The 19,561-nt window shown below is 39.3% G+C and overlaps 1 protein-coding gene across 15 annotated transcripts in view; it reads left to right on the top strand.

The window, feature by feature from the left end:
* Window positions 1–19,561, top strand: part of LOC140719458 (RNA binding protein fox-1 homolog 1-like) — a 267,927-nt gene that overhangs the window by 65,945 nt on the left and 182,421 nt on the right. For 11 of the 15 annotated variants that reach the window (XR_012096911.1, XR_012096912.1, XM_073034145.1 and 8 more), the window contains exon 2: window positions 17,415–17,462. The exons of 2 other annotated variants lie outside the window; for them this stretch is intronic. Coding sequence is in view for 10 of the 13 variants with exons in the window: in XM_073034145.1 (XP_072890246.1) it covers window positions 17,415–17,462 (48 nt within the window). In the remaining 3 variants the exon portion in view is untranslated. Of the gene's footprint in view, window positions 1–2,063; window positions 2,202–17,414; window positions 17,463–19,561 lie in introns of those variants that run through there. 2 more of the 15 variants (XM_073034149.1, XM_073034150.1) reach the window with 2 other exon arrangements.

The following is a 19,561-nucleotide window of genomic DNA, read 5'->3' as shown; positions in this document are numbered from 1 at the left end:
ATAGAATCTGAAAAGCAGCTTGTGCCCTCTTTCAATGCTATGGTTATGGTGAAATCCCTATTCAAATTTCTAAGCATTTTCCATGGAATTTATATTAATTAAGCTGATGGTTATTGGAGATAAAGGGCCTTAAGTACCCTGATATTCCTTGGGCATTAGTTTAAACCCAATGTCTTCTGTTGCTTCTTCAAAAACTTTTCACTCCCTCTACTATTTCTGATTTAGTGGAGGGAATTGGGGTAATTTCCTCTTTATCACCGTTATTTCTGTTGCATTCTGACATGCTACTAACATGGCTGTTCTGAGTGGCACTGGTTCTAGTAGTATTATTCAGAACATTAGTCATTTCAGTAGGGTGCTCCTAGCTAGCAGCCAGGAGAATTTTCTGTTTCATTGATGGTAATGCAGTTAAGTTCCACTGTTAATCAATGGACAGGGTCTGAATTGAAATAATTTTGCCACATCTATTTAAAACAATTAGAAACATAGAAAGCCTACAGCACAATACAGGTCCTTTGGCCCACAAAGCTGTGCCGAACATGTACTTTAGAAATTACCTAGAGTTACCCATAGCCCTCTATTTTTCTAAGCTCCACGTACCTATCCAATAGTCTCTTAAAATACCCTATTGTATTGCATAATTGCTTTGGAAAATGTGTTATTTCTGAACTTGGAATTGAAACTTGACAGGAAATCTCCTATTAGGAAATGAAAGAAAGGATGATCGGAGTTTATTATACTTATATTTTGTAAGTTCAATAGTTTCTTTCTGCACTTTTGACATTTATGTAATAGGGAAGTGTTTTGTTAATTCTGTCACTTAGAATGTGACTACATTCTATAATTAATGATCATTCACTCAGAGTTGCAGAAGCAATTTGCTATTTTTCTTATTTCTTGAAGGTATTGACTGTGAGTGAGAATCAAGATCTGTCAGGCTACTGAGAAGTTTAATTTCATTAGTTGCTGAAACAGTTGTTGCTTAATGTTAGTCAGGGTGAACTCTCTGTGATCTTTTTCATTCTCAGATCTGTATCTGAGAGTGCTGCAGCTGCAGTCCAGTTTATATTGTAAAAACACTGATTAGGACCCAGGACTGCTATGACCTTTGCACAGCTGCTAATTGGGACCAGCTTTGATTTACCCCTCCCCGCCCCCTCTTAAGGAGGAAATAAGTAGGCATTGCACTTCTTAGCACAGATTTTTATCTCATTCACCTGTGCTCACTCTTGTCATTTCTATCTTACAATGTTCAGCTACCTCTTTTCTTCTGTTTCTATTGTGTCCCTGACACTGGGAATAGATGTGTTTTCCACTGTTCTGATTCATCTTTTCAGTAAAGCTTTCAGTATCAATCCTGTATTTACAATTGTGATGTATCAAAATCTGTCAGAAGATTATTGAGGAATTATGGCTATCATTCTTTGTTATAGCTCTAAACAATATGCAAATTTTGCACCACTTTTCTCAATTGAATATTAGAAGTATGTTCTTTTTGTGAAGAACTATTTAGTTTATAAAGATGTGGAATGGATGCTCTGTTGTCAGAATATTTACTTGTAAAAAGTAAGGAATGTTACCTTTTAACTGGATGATAAAATTAGGCATTGATAGATCACAGTGAAATTTCACGCTTAAAACGCTCCCACCTCATTCTTGTCATGCTATTTTAAATTAATATACGTCATAGTGCAGGCTCACTTGCGAATCTTATTCCAGCTATCCAGCCTCTTGATGCTCTGTACCAGTATTAGCCTTTGTTTTACAGCAGTATAGCAGTTAGTTTTCTGCATTGCGGTTATTTCAGTTTGTACCCAAGGCATGATTTCACAGGCATGGTTTAATTTAGTTCACTAAACGTTGAACTGTGATCTATTCAAAAATAAAGCTGTTATTAGCATTGTTTGGTTTAGTGCTTTTATATAAAGTGGCACAAAGGTGCTATCCCTTCGGTCTTAAATGCATCTGTCAGGTGATTTTTGTGACAAATTGAATCTGTGCTCTGAGCAGTTAATGCAGGCTGACTATCTGATGGAATGAATAGGTGATTTTACAGCTTTCCATATTCCTGCTAGCAGGGACACTTGACCCTTGAAATAGTGGAGCACTGGTCCAGCTGAATGTTTGCTGCACCACATGGATGTTGAATGATCCTGCTGAGGGTAAAGACAAGATAAGGGAAAACTGAGCCCAACCATTAGGTGAGATGTATTGCATGCTGTGAGCTCTGAACAAACCAGTCTTTTAAGACTTGATTGTATGTGCGGTGAAAACAAGGCCATGATGTTTTGTTCTAAAATAATATGAAAGCTGCATGATCAGTGATTCATTTTAAATTATACTATTGCTCTACATTTTAGCATCTTATTGAATTTGTTAGTGGATAGATCCACATTATATTTCAGTAGGTTAGCCTTACATAATACATTATGTTGGAGTAAAAGCTGCATTTATCTTTCTTTCTCTGGGCAGGGTAAGTCAGAACTATTGAGCACGGGTTTAAGGTAAGAAGGGAGAAATTTAAAGGAGATCTGAGGGTGCATTTTTCCATAGAGAAGGTAGTGAGTATCTGGAACAAGCTGCCGAAGCAAATAATGGAGTCATATGATTATGTTTATGAGGCATTTGGATAGGTACTTGAATATAAAAGTTGTGGAGAAATCGTCTAGTGTGCATAGGAATCACAGTTGGCATGGATGAAGGTAGGGAAAAGTGACTAATTTCTGTGCTGTATATCTACGATTATATGATTTGTTCATCAGATATTACTTACAAGGAACAATTTATCATTTTGTTTTTTTTAAAATGAGCAACTTGCTTGTCCGTTTTGCAGGATTATAATTGTAATAACATTGCAGTTGTTTTCGAAATGTGCGTAAGCAAGAGCAGGTGAAGATAGGAAATACCTTTCCTAAAGGACTTAACCCAATGGATCTCCAGTATAAGCACTTTCTATTTGTGGTATTTATTACTTATGTTAGTGATTCCAGATTATTTAGTTAATTGAATTTAAAATCTTCAGCTGACACAGTGGAATTGAAAGCTTTTGTCTCTAGATAATTAGTCCAGGTAGCTGAATTATTCGTCCAAGAATTGCCCTCTTCATTATTGCATTCCTCTGAAGTGATGACGTTAAAATTTCAAGTAGTAGATCACTAGAGAAATATGGCTTGTTATTAAAGAAAGACAGTAGGAATAATATCAGTGTTAGAGAAGTTTTTGGAAAACATTGAGGTCAGGATGAATTTGTAATTGGAAAGGCAGGAATTAAAAGTAGTATAGATTTACTATGGGAGTAAAAGGATGTGGTTGGAGATTAATATTTAAAACTCTTGAAATAATATTAAAAATATCTTTCCAATAGTTTTGTAAACAAGGACAAGACCAAAACATATGAGTCAACGAAGCTATATCAGAATGACATCTATCACAGGTTGGATTAACATACGAATAAAATCGAGCAAGTTTATCTTTAGACATGTGAGCTCTATGTACAACCTTAAATTGTATTAGAGCATGTTTAGCACAGATAGAGGATGAGTTTACCAATAATAAAATTTTTTCCCATTGCTCAGTAGATATAGGGCAATGCAGTTCTTCCTGCCATTCCTCCATTATTAATCTCCAACCACATCCTTTTACTGCAATTTTTGGCCTACCAATGATAGATAATAAGTGTTTATCCGTTTCATCCCAACGAATGATTGCATTTGTTACACTAATGGCTAGAAGATCCATTTTACTGAATTGGAAAGAAACTAACCCTCCAACTGTATTTCAGTGGTTTTCCCAAACTATTTCCTGTTTAAGTTTAGAAAAAATTAGAAGTGTGGTTTTTGATTCTTCAGTTAAATTTGAGGAAACTTGGAGACCATTTATTCAGCATTTTCATATGAATTAAACGGTCTGATCCTGAACCTTATTGCCACTATCCTGAATTGTGTGGATGGAGGTTGGGAGTCATAGGCACTACTGTATATATATAACATTATGCGATTGCCCATGTTGGTTAGTTTTTTTTTATTTAGTTGTTGTTGTTTTCTTTTGGGGTTTTTTTTTTTCTCTTAAATCATTTATATTATAATATGAGTTTGAGAGATTCTATGTATTGATCAATATATATTTGAATGTCAATTAATCTATTATGTACTCTCAAATGTCTTGTAATAATATTTTTCTTCTGTTTTTTTAAAAAATTAATAAAAAGATTTGAAAAGAAAGATTTACTATGGGAAGGTCCTGTCTGAGTAACTGAAATTCAAAGTTAAGTAAGTTTATTATCGAAGAACATGTACCATATATAACCCTGAGATTAATTTTCTTGCAGCATACTCAGTAAATCAAAGAAACATAATAGAACCAATGAAAGACCACACTCAATAGAATGGACGAACAACCAATGCGCAAAAGAGAAATTGTGCAATACCGTAGGGAAAAAAACTATTATAATAATAATAATAATTAAATAAGCAATAAATATTTAGAACATGAGATGAAGAAGCCTAGAAAGTGTATCCATAGGTTATGGGAACAGTTCAGTGAGGGGATGAGTAAAACAGAGTAAAGTTATCCCCACTGGTTCAATACCCTGATGACTGAGGGTAATGACTGTTCCTGAACCTCCTGTACCATGTACCTACTGGGAACAGCAAGAAGAGAGTATGGCTTGGATGGTGGGTGTCTTTGATGATGGATGCTGCTTTACTGTAACAGCGCTCCATGTAGATGTGCTCAATGGTGGGAGTGCTTTACCCATGCTGAACTAGGCAGTATCTACTACTTTGTAGGATTTGCCATCCAAGGGCATTGGTGTCTCCGTACCAGGGCGTGATGCAACCAGTCAGTATACTCTCCACTACACATCTATAGAAGTTTGTCAAAGTTTTAGACGTCATACCGAATCTTCACAAACTTTTAAGGAAGTAGAGGCATTGGCATGCTTTCTTCCTAATTGCACTTACATGCTGGGCCTAGGACTGATTCTCTGTAATGATAACGCCAAATAATTTAAAGTTGCTAATGTAGAGACCCTCTCCATCTCTGATCCCCTGATGAGGACTGGCTCATGGACCTCCGGTTTCCTCTTTAAGTCAATAGTCAGCTCCTTGGTCTTGCTGACATTGAGTGAAAGGTTATTGTGGCTCCACATACCCCGATTTTTAATCTCCCTCCTATATGCTGTTTCGTCACCACTTTTGATTTGACCAACAACAGTGGTGTTATCAGTAAACTTAAATAAGGCATTGGAACTGTGCTTAGCCTCACAGTCATAAATATTAAGAGATTAGAGTAGGGGCCAAAGCACACAGGTTTGCATTGCACCTGTGATGGAGATTCTGATGGAACTGTTGCCAATCCAAACTGACTGGGCTCTGCAAGTCAGAACATTGAGGGTCCAATTGCACAAGGAGGTATTGATGCCAAGGTCTTAAAGCTTATTGATAAGTTTTGAGGAGATGATGGTACAGAATGTTGAGCTGTAGTCAATAAAGAGCATCCTGATGTTCCAGGGTTGAGTGAAGAGCCAATGAAACTGCTTCTGCTGTGGCCCTGTTGAGCTGTTAAGCAAATTGGAGTTGATTCAAGTTGCCCCTCAGGCAGGGGTCATATGTTTCATCACTAACCTCTCAGAGCACTTCATCACAATAGATGCAAGTGCTAGTGTTGATGCAGGTCACCACATTCTTCATAGGCACTGGTATAGCTGAAGCCTTCTTGAAGCAGGTGGGTCCTCCAGACTGCCAAAGCGAGAGATTGAAGATACCAGTGAACATTCCAGCCAGTTGATAAATGCAGGTGTTTAATACTCGGCCAGCTACCCCATCTGGGTTGGATGCATTTCGTGGGTTCACCCTCCTGAAGGATGTTCTCACTTTGGCCTCAGCTTGAAATCACAGAGGCATTGGGTTCTGTGACAGTTCGTGAAGGTTCCTCCATGTTTTGATGGTCAAAGCCAGCATAGAAGGTATTGAGCTTATCTGGGAGTGAAGCCTTGATGCCACCTATGTTGTTTGGTTTCACTTTGTAAGAGATAATAACATTCAAACCCTGTTGCAGCAGTTGAGCATTTTTGGTCCAGAATTGTCACTTCACCTATGAGATGGCTTTCCGGAGATTGTATCTGGACATCTTGATCTTGCTTTGTTTCTAGACCATAATGCCACTGATCTGACCCTCAGCAGATTGCGGATCTCATGGTTCATCCAGGGCTTCTAGTTGGGGAAGACTGAATGATTTTGTGGGGATACGCTTATGTATAACTGATTTTAGAAAGTCCGTGACAACTGTGGTCTATTCTGCTGAGTCCTTGAACATGGCCCATTCCACCATCTTGAAGCAATCCTGGAGCCTTGCTGTTTATCCTTGCCTGTATGCAGGTAAGAGAAGGAGAACGGTAGGCATTCTTAATCGTAGTATAGCGGTCATCTAGTGTGTTGGGATCTCTAGTACTGCAGGTTATATGCTGATGATAATTGGTCAAGATTTCTTCAGATAAGCCTGATTGAAGTTCATTTCTATAATTTGAAATGCATCAGGGAGGACTGTTTCTTGTTTGGTGATGGCAGTATTCAGTATCTTGAGTATGTTGGCATTTGGTGGTAAACTGAGGTTAGGATCATGGAGGAGAATTCTCTTGGTAAAAAGAATGGTCATCTCTTAATCATTAGATGTTCCAAGTCATGGGGAACAAGAGTGTGACAGATGAGGTAGATGAGGTGAAGCAAGCAAATGGGCCTATTAGCCTTCATTGGTCAGGGCATAAAATACAGGTCTGAAGTGGTTATAGTACTTCTTTATAACATTGGTTTGGTTGCATCTAAAGTACCATATACCGTTCTGGTTGCCACTATGTAGGAAGAATTCAATTGCACTGAGATTTGAGGGTGTTGCTTGAGACGGAATGTCTTATTTATGAGGAAAGACTGGATGGACTGCTTTTGCTTTTCTTGGAGCAGAGTTGGCTGAGGCTGCACCTGATGAAATTACAGATAAGGTAGATAAGAGGAAACTTTTCCCCATGGTAGAGCTAATTAAAATTAGAGGAGACAGATTTAGAAGGGACTTGAAGAACTCTTTCATTCTGAGAGTAGCTGGAATCTGCTGTGCACTGCCAGATGGGTAGTTAAAGGAAGGTACTTTCAGGATATTATAGCATCTGAACAAGAGCTTAAATAGCCAAGGTATAGAAGGCTACAAATTCAGTGCTTGTAAATGGTATTAGTATAGATAGGCATTTGATTGGTGGGGTGAAGAACCTGTTTTGATGCTACATGACTTGGACTCTAAATGTAGTTGATTGGTGCATGTCATTTTATTAAGAGTTCACATGTTAACAATATGGAATAAGTGAAGTCTGAAGAATTGTTTTTACTTGGTAATGCAATTATAAATTACATTTCTATAAAGGACATTCATTGCTTAATGTAGTAAATAGTTATCCTTCTGGCTTGTTGACTGTAGTAACCTTTCCCATTCTTCAAATGTCTAATTCTCTGGCTATTTTTGCTGATAGTGCTGATTTTAAAAATGAAAGTGAGGTAGAACATTGCATTTGTAATTGTCAGGAAAAAGTAAAAAGACTTGTAATCACTGAGTGCCTTTCAGAATGACCTAGAACAATCTGAAGCCTGTGAAGTAATTTTAAAGGACAGACAATTACAATGTAGTGTGCAACCAATTTGGGCTAAGCAAGCTACCACAAACGTATGATATGATAATGACCAGATCATATATCAGTGAGATCTATTAATTATTCATTTTTGGTAATTGGATGTCACTGGCAAGGGCAGCATTTTATTTTCCATCCCTATTTGCCCTTGAATTGACTGGATTGTTCAGCCATTATGGAGAACACTTAAGAGGGATAAGAATCAACTAGAACACCAGAAAGGTTCCCATTCTGTTTACACTTGGGCTTCCAGGTCTTTTATGTCCACCTGAGATTTTGACATGATACTCAAAAGACTTGCTTGCACTGGATTAGGATGCTGGTCAGGTTTTTTTTGTGACCAGTACTCAAAATAGAAATTGAAATATAATGTCTTGACTTTGAGATTGTTTCAAACTGTGCTACAGCTGACAGTGAAGAAGCCAAATCCCACGGAATCTGAAATGCAAAGAATGTGGGAATTGTACCTGCTATTCTTCACAATGTTTATCACTGACCAATTTCATTCAAAATATTAAGGTGACCCAGTCTGTACCTTAACGAGGGGAATTACCATTTGTTGCATAAAGCTAGTGGAAGAATAGAACATACAAAAATATAGTATGAGCTCTTCAGCCTACAATGTTGTGCTGAAGAATTGGAGATCTACTCCATGATCAATCTAACCTTTCCTTCGTACACAGCCCATAACCCTCCATTTTTCTTACATCCATGTGGCTACCTGAGAGTCTCTTCAACATCTGTGGATCTGAATGAATACACCATAGTTGTCACAGACTTTATTAAAACATTTGTAGACAAGTGTGTCGCCACAAAAGCATTCACATCTTCCCCAATCAGAAGCCCTGGATGAACCATGAGATCTGCAATCTGCTGAGGGCCAGGTCAGAGGCATTCAAGTCCGGTAACCAAGAAAGTTACAAGAGATCCAGATGCAATCTCTGGAAAGCTATCTTACTGGCGAAGTGCAATTCCAGACTAAACTTGACTCAATGAAGGATACTTGACAGTTGTGGCAGGTGTTGAATGCTATTATCTCTTATAAAGTAAAATCAAGTGACACAGGGCTTCGCTTATAGATGAGATCAATAACTTCTATGCTTACTCTGACTGTCAAAACATGAAGGAACCATCATGAACTCCTGCAGCCCCCAACGATCCTGTGATTTCAGTCTGAGGCCAGCATGCGAGCAGTCTTCAGGAAGGGAACCCACGAAAAGCACCCAGTCCAAGTGGGGTATCTGTACTAAAGATTTGTGTAGATCAACAACCTGGAGCGTTCACTGAGATCTTTAACCTGTTGTTTCGGCAGCATGAGTTACTCACCTGCTTCACTTATACTGGTGCCTAAGAATAACATGGTAACCTACCTCAATGACTGCTGTCCAGTAGCACTTGCATCCACAGTGATGAAATGTTTTTGGTGATGAAACATATCAACTCCTGACTGAAAAGTGACTTGAATCACTTCCAGTTGTCTACTAGAGCAATAGATCCACAGCAAATGCGTTGTCATTGAATCTTCACTCAACCCTGGAACATTTGGACAGCATAGATGCATACATCAAGATACTTAGAGATCAGCATTCAGTGTCACCGTCCCTTCAAAACTAATCATTAAACTTCAAGATCTTGGCCTCAATATCTCCTTGGATCCTCAATTGCTGCATTTGCAGACCCCAGTCAGTTCAGATTGACAACACCTGCACAATCTTCATCAGCGCAGGACCACCACTGCTTTGCAGGTGAAGTTTTGCCTCACCAGGAAGGACTGTTTGGTGCCCTGAATGAAGGTGAGGGAGGAGATGAATTACCCGTTCCTCACCCACCTGGCTTCACCTTATCGCTTTCTAACTTGACCTCCTCCCCTTTTGCCCACCTTCTTATACTGGCATCTTCCCCCTTGCTTTCCAGTCCTGATGGAGGGTTTCAGCCTGAAATGTTGACTGTTTATTCATTTCCATAGATGCTGCCTAATCTGCTGAGTTCGTCCGACGTTTTGTGTGTCTCTGGATTTTCAGCATCTGTAGGATCTCTTGTAGTTATTTAATTTTCAGTTACTAGCAAGCATTTATCTATTTTAACTAATGTTTAATTTGATACTGTGACTTTGGAGTTTGGGAAAGAATGGTGATGATGATGAGTGGGAGTGAACATGATTTCTCAAAAATTTATTTCATATAATTTGAAATGTATATTCCCCCAAATAGAAATTCTCAATGTAAGGACATTTCCAGTATTTATTATTTGAATTACAGCTAAATACACTTGATATCCTTTCTATTACACCATTTGCGACATTAGTTGTTTTGCTGAATGATTTTCTGCTGTGAAATGTAAGCTGGTTTCAGAATGAATGTGTTTAGTGTGGCAGTGTTGGTTCCTTTAATTAGTAGTGTTTTATTCATATGGCATTGTCAACTGTTCTGATTTTGTGCAGCTGGTAGTGTGGATTCAGTATTACTGCCCCCTACTGTTCCTTTAATATTTTGTAGTTAACAGAAAGACACATACTTCATGTTTGTCCTTGACTGCTTTCCATAACATGTTGTCCACTGCAACCTCTGCTGTACCCTAACTCAGCAAATGGTTACAAAAGAGTACTGGCTCTGGATCAGACACAATACCTGCTGAAATACCAAAACATAGTAAATAAATGCTTTTGACATTAATTCATGACCACATCTATATCTGAAATGCCAGGGAATCTTAGAGATACTGTAATCTACCATCAACCAAGGAGACAAGTCTAATTACAGAGTCTTCTCTGCTGTCTACATGGGGAAAGTCATTGTGAGAATTGTCTTCCTCTCTCTCCTTATAGAAGCCAGTTTAAAATGACGCTGAAGTACAATAACGATTTGCTGGTAGCAAACAAAGCTATTATTTACTGTATTAATCATGCTTGTTCTCAGATGTAATCACTGCAATTAATAGCCTGTAACTTCCCTTTCAGAGCTGAGCTTTTGAATCGTTTGTACGATCTGGCATTTTTGTGGTGTGAACTGAAGTCTCAACAGCACAGGGCAGTTGCGACATAGCATGTATAGGCCGAATTGAGGTAGCAGGGCCCGGGCCCAAGAGCAGGGAATGAGCCGAGGTTTGGTCAATGCTAGAGCGATTTGATGTGGCAGAACAGAGGCGAGGCGGAGTCATGGCGGCAGGGCGCAGGCCTGGGCATGGGAGTGTAGACAAACCTGAGGTTTGATTAATTTAGGCACTGGGCCAAATTGGAAAGGTTGGGTGTGGGCAGAATTGAAGTAGGAGTGCTCAGGTCTAAGAGTGAAGAATGATTTAAGCAGCAGGCCGGATTGAAAAGGTCAGTTTGTTAGGGCTGGAGGCAAGGGATGAGCCTGATTAGCTCGTTGCTCCATGGATTTACTTGTCTCTGCACTAAACTGAGGCTGTTGTATCGGCTGCAGTGATGACTGGCTTCATGGCTATGGACTCGCTTTCGTGAACTTCAGTTCTGTATGTTATTTGCTTATTTTTATTGTTTGCACAATAGGTTTTTTTTTTAGCACATTGAGTGTTTGGCCTTTTTATTGGTCATTTTGGTTTTCTTTGTTCTGTGACTGCCTGTAAGGAGATGAATCTTAAGGTTGCGTATAGTGTACTTTGATAATAAATGTACTTCGAACTTTGAAGCTCCTCACACAGTTGCAATGTAGATTCTTTCCATAAGGAGGCCTAATGAACATCATTTTTGTGTGTGACAACTCAAAGTTTCAAGAACAGAACAGACTACTGCACATTGTATTATTTAACCCTATTAATTTACGGAAAGGGAGGTTCCTTGTATTTGGTTGTCAACAAACACTATCCTCCTCATAATGGTGAGCAAACCATGATTGTAACCACCAGATTCCCCACAGACCCAATCCCAGTGCAACTTTAGGTCAAGTGAGCTATGTCCTTGAACTAATCCTCTTGTTGGCCTTTCTTACTGTGATGCTGTATATCAGATCACCTTCACTGCAAATATTGAGTAATTAATTTACACTAAGTGAGAGATTATTTAGCTTTTGTCACTTCAACTCTAGACCCAAGGTCACAACCACCTCTGAGATACAATACATAGGTGATGCTCATATATATATATATAAAAGACTTCAAACCATCATTCAGGATGGACCTTGTTATAAGCAGGATGATAAAGATCCTTCACTGAATTGCTCCTACTACTTAACTCATACATCTACTCAGTATAATCTAGATCCATGTTGAGACTCTGATCAATATGGGACACTTGGGAGTTGTCTTTTTTTGAGAGCAGATATTTAAACAAAATCCTCTAAGTAGCCAGCAGAATGCAGATGAAGACCTCAAATGTAGCATGTGGTGTGAACCACGCAACAATAATCTGTTCTCCTCCAAAGTCGTGGAGAAGTTCTTACAATGCTTCTTTCTTATCCATGTAAGTTGCCCTTTCCCAGGCCATCATTCCTGCACTGTGCCTCTTATCATGCTTAACTAGCTTCAAAGAAAGCCCATCTGTGTGCGTACCTGACATAAGAATTTGAATGCAAGTGCACTTAGAGTTCTATCCCAGCAAGAACTTTACGGGAAGACAAAGAAACTGCTTCAAGAAATTTTGCAAAGCTACTCTGAAAAATATGTAATATCCTCACTAACTCATGGCAATCAATGTCTTAAGACTGCTCAGACTGATAGAAAATTTATCTGGAAATGCATTGAACTCTTTGGGTTTTGCGCTCATTTGGAGGCTAAGAGTAAACAGTGGAAGGACAATGTAATAATCCAAAGGACCAACCTATCCACCCCATCAAACACCACCTCTCGCACTTGTGGTGATCCTGCTAAAATCATTCGTCAGCATAAAACTGACAAAAGTATAATAGAGGCTGTAATTCTCTACAGCCTGAATGTAATGTTCATATTTAGCAGAAATACTGAATTGATTGAAAGTACCTTGATGGAATTGGTCTTTTGCAAATCCTTTTCTTGCTTTTCAGACTTTGAGATGCAGGTTAGCTCCAGCAAAGTTCACTAGGCTCAAAGATGTCAAATATTGAAAGGATACTGATAAACGTTAATGATAAATTTAATTTTTGGTGAAGTTAAATAGTTGAGTAGCTTTAGATTTATTTGATCTTAACTGTTGTGCTACTAAGATTTTACTTTAATGGGTTGTTTGCGATGAAAGAGTGGGATGCAGAAACAAATACCAAGAGTTCACTCTTTGTTGAGATGTGCTCCTCTCTGTGCATTTTGACAATTGTGAGCAGAGTACATAGTACACTTGTCGAGATTGCTGATGTACAAGTTAAAATTTCTAAAATTGAGTATTTTAAAGTAATATTAGACAGGATATGCCTAAGGTTTCTCCTTCCTGTTTCCTAACTCATCAAATGTTTTTTTTAATTTCAATAACATTTAAGAGAAGGTGCAAGCAAGCTCTCTAATCTCATTCTAAAATGTCTTTGTTTTTTTTGTGGCTTTTGTCAGAGAATATGGTCTTTGGTGAAATTGATTTTGGTTTAAACCACAGCCCTGCTTTATATAGAACATAGAACAATACAGCACAGTACAGGCCCTTCGGCCCACAATGTTGTGCCAACCCTTAAACCCTGCCTCCCATATAATCCTCCACCTTAAATTCCTCCATGTACCTGTCTAGTAGTCTCTTAAATGTCACTAGTGTATCTGCCTCCACCACTAACTCAGGCAGTGCATTCCATGCACCAACCACTCTCTGAGTAAAAAACCTTCCTCTAATATCCCCCTTGAACTTCCCAAACCTTACCTTAAAGCCATATCCTATTGTATTTGAGCAGTGGTGCCCTGGGGAAGAGGCGCTGGCTGTCCACTCTATTTATTCCTCTTACTATCTTGTATACCTCTATCATCTCTCCTCTCATCCTCCTTCTCTCCAGAGAGTAAAGTCCTAGCTCCCTTAATCTTTGATCATAATGTACACTCTCTAAACCAGGCAGCATCCTGTTAAATCTCCTCTGTACCCTTTCCAATGCATCCACATCCTTCCTATAGTGAGGTGACCAGAACTGGACTGAGTACTCCAAGTGTGGCCTAACCAAAATTTTATAGAGCTGCATCATTACCCCGCGACTCTTAAACTCTATCCCTCGATTTATGAAAGCTAACACTCCATAAACTTTCTTAACTACCCTATCTACCTGTGAGGCAACTTTCAGGGATCTGTGGACATGTACCCCCAGATCGCTCTGCTCCTCCACATTTCCAAGTATCCTGCCATTTACTTTGTACTCTGCCTTGGAGTTTGTCCTTCCAAAGTGTACCACCTCACACTTCTCTGAATTGAACTCCATCTGCCACTTCTCAGCCCACTTCTGCATCCTATCAATGTCTCTCTGCAATCTAAGACAATCCTCTACACTTTCCACAACACCACCAACCTTTGTGTCGTCTGCAAACTTGCCAACCCCACCCTTCTATCCCCACATACAGGTTGTTAATAAAAATCACAAAAAGTAGAGGTCCCAGAACCGATCCTCGTGGGACACCACTAGTCACAATCCTCCAATCCGAATGTACTCCCTCCACCATGACCCTCTGCTTTCTGCAGGCAAGCCAATTCTGAATCCACCTGGCCAACTTCCCTGGATCCCATGCCTTCTGACTTTCTGAATAAGCCTACCGTGTGGTACCTTGTCAAATGCTTTACTAAGATCCATGTAGATCACATCCACTGCACTACCCTGATCTATATGCCTGGTCACCTCAAAAAACTCTATCAGGCTTGTTAGACACGATCTGCCCTTCACAAAGCCATGCTGATTGTGATTCTCTAAATGCCCATAGATTCTATCTCTAAGAATCTTTTCCAAAAGCTTTCCCACCATAGACATACTGCTCACTGGTCTATAATTACCCAGACTATCCCTACTACCTTTTTTTGAACAAGGGGACAACATTCGCCTCCCTCCAATCTTCCAGTACCATTCCCGTGGACAACGAGGACATAAAGATCCTAGCCAGAGGCTCAGCAATCTCTTCCCTTACCTCATGGAGCAGCCTGGGGAATATTCCGTCAGGCCCCGGGGACTTATCTGTCCTAATGTATTTTAACAACTTCAACACCTCCTCTCCCTTAATATCAACATGCTCCAGAACATCAACCTCACTCATATTGTCCTCACCATCAAGTTCCCTCTCATTGGTGAATACCGAAGAGAAGTATTCATTGAGGACCTTGCTCACTTCCACAGCCTCCAGGCAAATCTTCCCACCTTTATCTCTAATTGGTCCTATCTTCACTCCTGTCAACCTTTCGTTCTTCACATAATTGAAGAATGCTTTGGGGTTTTCCTTTACCCTACTCGCCAAGGCCTTCTCATGCCCCCTTCTTGGTCTCCACAGCCCCTTCTTAAGCCCCTTTCTTGCTACCCTATATTCCTCAATAGACTTATCTGATCCTTGCTTCCTAAACCTCACGTATGCTGCCTTCTTCCATCTGACTAGATTCTCCACCTCACTTGTCACCCGTAGTTCCTTCACCCTACCATTCTTTATCTTCCTCACCGGGACAAATTTATCCCTAACATCCTGCAAGAGATCCCTAAACATCGACCACATGTCCATAGTACAATTCCTTGCAAAAACATCATCCTACTTCACACCCACAAGTTCTAGCCTTATAGCCTCATAATTTGCCCTTCCCCAATTAAAAAATTTCCTGTTCTCGCTGATTCTGACTCTGATTATAACAAGTGAAATTCTTAAAATTTGATTGTTAAGTCAACAAATTGCCTCCATTAGAGTACATTTTAATGCTTTTTGCCTGGTGAGTGATAGAAGCAGCTTAGAAAGAGTGTAGAATATCTTGGACATTGCGATTAGCAAATACTTATGTGTGACGATGTCCGGTGGTGACAGGAGACCCGTGTGGGCGAACTTTTAAACTGGAAGAGTCATTGCACTGGGACAGTTCCACACCCTTGACCTTAGAAGTCTGGGTCCAGTACACACTGGGGTTTTCCTTGGTTGCAGTGGATGACCATGAGGTCTTCTGTGCCTTGTCATGCCCTTTGCTCTCTGCAGAGCATTGCAGAACCACCTTCCTGACCGTTGGATCTTGCTGTAGATCTCAGCCACCTAGTCTACTGGAACTGACTCCGCTTGCTAGGACAGGCATGTCCCTATCTCACCGGGGTATGATGCCTACCAGCTACTCTCACTTGGTTTAGCCTGCAACAAAGCCCTTCACCAAAGATGTTACCCCTCCCTGGACACCTCATATACCCCACACTTAATTGTGTGCCATTTTATTTTAAAAAAGGACGTAGAAGCAGGAGTAGACCATATGGCTCCAGGTAATTGCTTTGCTACTCAGTAAAATTATGCAAATATGCTTGGTCTTTAACCTTAGCACTACGTCCCTGCACTAAATCTATATCCTGTGATTTCTGTTTTCAATATCCCTGGTGCCTTAGCAAGCACCACGCTCTTAGTTAATTCCAAAACTTAACTGCCCCCAGGTGAAGAAATTTCTTCTCAACCAGTTTCTGAATTACCATCCCATTATTCTCAGATGAATTCTGTACTTACTTTGTTACAGCATAACACTGAGCACTTTAATCAATTTGGTGTCAAACATTAAACAGGAGCTTGGAAGTGTGTGACAGTGTATTAAGTGAAGGTAACGAGATATCACAGAACTGTTAATGTTGGGGAAGCAAGAAGTAAGGGGGAAAGGCATTTTTTAAAAGAAAATTCCACTCCAGATGTTGAATACAAAATCAAAAAATGGGTTGGAGGTATGTCCGGAGACAATTTTGCAATTAAATTGTTGGAACCTTTGGACAGCTTTCCAAAATCATTGCTATGGGCCAGTCAAGAATAGAAGTGGATTTGAGTATAGCTAGTTATCCTTGTACTCCTTGTCAGTATGCTCAATCAGACTGAGACTTTCACAGCATTCTAATGTGATCGCCTAAGATGTAGTTACAGCTTATACCACTAGATGCTGCAGTTAATGGGCGGGAAACACTTCAGAGAAATAATCCTTGCAAAAGTGCAAGTTTTTAAAATGGTGGCACAAACAAATTTTTGAGAAGGAAAGATGTAAATTTCCCAGATTTTTTATGTCAGAGCTTTGAAAATAAGCAGGTTATTTGTTGATATCGTTGAAACAGGCGATTGATATAAATCCTGTTATTCTTTGCTTAAGCTGATTGTAACTCAAACTTTTTTTTGAAGATTTGTCATATTTCAGATAGAAATTGCATATTGCATAGGTGGAAGCTGGCAACTTTTTAAGTAGCATTAAGCTCTTTTCATATCAACCTGCAAGGAAAAAGATAAATTTATGAAAGTAGTTTGTTCAAATTAAGATTTTAACAGAAATAGTAACTCATTATTTAATTAAATGTGGTTATGGAAATTACTAATTTTCCAGCAAAGATTTGCATTTTAAATGACTTTTCATTACATAAAAGTGAGGCTTTGGCATTATGAAGTGCTTTTGAATGCAGAAGGGCTTTTAAAAGGTACACTTTTAAAATACTAAATAGTTTTGTAATGGCCTGCTGATGACCCCCACATCTATGTGCATATATGGAGCAATATCGTTTGAACAAGGAAATAGCAAAAAGCTTGGTGCTTATGGAGCCATGAATCAGCATCTTCACAAAATTGGGATATTGTCCAAGAAACTTAAATGGTCATGCTTCATTATATAAATTGTTTGTTACAGTATTCAATGTGGTGCAGTATGAAGCTAGTGTACTGTTCTTTTCTCTAGGATTCAGCACTGAAGTTCAAAGATTGTACAGAGCGGTGTGACTTCATGGTAAGAAAGCTCATAGTTTCTACAGGGAGCTTTAATTTAGAAGTCAGCAATTTTTGGTGTCACAGGTTAATTTTACTTTTGACCATATTTAAGAGAATTTCATGGTAGCTCTCGCAATAGGTCCAAAGCCATTTCACCCTTCACTTAGTACTTGCATTAAGTTCAAAGTCATTTCTGCATAGATTATTTAGATTCTTTATCCAAAGAATATATTACTTACAAAATAATGGAAATAAAATCTTCAAAATGATAATTGTTGATTCTGTTGCCCCTTAAAATCTTACTGGAACCACTGCTTAATTTATTTCATTTCCCCAATAAAATCTAGGGTGCTGCATGTTATTTCTGTGGCAAAACTGTTAAGAAAATTACAGAATTTTCTATCTTGAATCTGTTATCAGAATTTTTAATTTGATGCATTGGTACTCAAGCTTAAATAAGTTTTGCCTCCCATCTTAATGGTGATTGTTGTGAAATGTTTAAAATAAACAGGAGCCCAGCAAAAGTATTTCGAATTTCTGTGGGACCACTGAGGTCCCTGATGAAGGGTCTCTACCCGAAACATCAACTGTACTCTTTTCCATAGCTGCTGCCTGGCCTGCTAACATTCCTCCAGCAGTTTGTATTGTATTGCTTTGATTTCCAGCATCTGCAGATTTTCTGTTGTTTGTGATTGACACCCTTATCATAGACATTTTACTGATACAGCATCGCCCCTTCTGAACCTGCCCTTGTCCTCCTTGGTCATAGGTTTGAGAAGGGCTATTGCAGTACCAAAGGCAGGTAATTGCATTACATTTCAAAGGGAATGAATATTTAACATGGTAGATGGAGTGCCAGTCTAATAGGCTGCTTGTCCTGTACAGTGTTGAGCATCTTGAATGATTTTGGTGTTGCATTCATCCAGGTAAGTGGAAAGTATTCCATTATACTCTTGATTCATGCCTTGTTGATGGTGAAATTTGTGAGGGGCATCATGAGGTGAGATATTTGGCCAATCTCTCAACTGATCTTTTAGTGCTGGTAATTGTGTAGCAAGGCTCTTTGAATTTCTGATCAATAGTGACTGCTAGGATATTGATGGTGTTGAAATCAAAAGTGATAATACCATTGAGTGTCAAGGAACAGGCTTAGAGATTTGCTCCATAGGAGCACTCCCTTCAGCCAACCAACTTGATGCCATCCATTGTGTGCCCATTTATACTAATCTTATGCCAATCTCATTTTATTCTCCCCACATTCCTATAAACCTACCATATTTTTTGGTAGTGTAGCAATCAGTATAACGATTTACAGCTGGCGCTATAAAATTGGAGTTCAATCCTTGCCACCGTCTAAGGGGTTTGTACGTGCTCCCTGTGTCTGCATGGGTTTCCTCCAGATGCTCTGGTTTCCTCTCACATTCTAAAGATGTACAATTAGGATTAGTTAGTTGTGGGTGTGCAGTGTTGGTGATTGAAACACTACTGCCAATTGTTGGCTATCGCCAGCATATCTCAGACCAAACAATTCATGGTATGTTTCTTAATTAAATGTATATGTAACAAATAAACCTAACTTTAATATTAAAAGAGGAAGCTCGCACAGTAATGGGGAGAACATGCAATCTCCCCTCAGATGGCACTAGAGATCATGATTGAACCAGGCTGCGTGATCTGTGAGGTAACAGCTCTACTAACTGCACCCCATTGCAGCTTTCGATCAGCATAGACTTTCCTTCGAAAATGCTATTGCCTGGCACTTTTTGCAAATGTTTCTTGCCGCTTATCCTGTGCCGAAATGTTACATTGGAAGTCTTCTTGCATATAGGCATGGCTGCTTTATCTGCTGAGAAGTTGCCAAAAGTCTTGGTCATTTTGCAGTCATCAGTGAACATCACCACTTTTGACTTTGCAGTTGAAAGAAGGTTACTGATGAAGCAGCTGAATATGATTAGGCTTTGGACACTCTGCCCTGAGGACCTTCTGAAGTGATATGCTGGGGCTTGGTTTTAACCTCCAGCAATCACATCCACCCTCATTTATCGGAAGTAGGATTCCAACATAATCAGTGCTATCCACTTGCTTTAATTTAATTTTAATCAGAATACCTTAATGCTA

The sequence above is a fragment of the Hemitrygon akajei genome, chromosome 31 (assembly GCF_048418815.1).
Source record: "Hemitrygon akajei chromosome 31, sHemAka1.3, whole genome shotgun sequence".
In the NCBI taxonomy this organism is placed as follows: domain Eukaryota; kingdom Metazoa; phylum Chordata; class Chondrichthyes; order Myliobatiformes; family Dasyatidae; genus Hemitrygon; species Hemitrygon akajei.
This window is presented reverse-complemented; position numbering and strand designations above follow the sequence as displayed.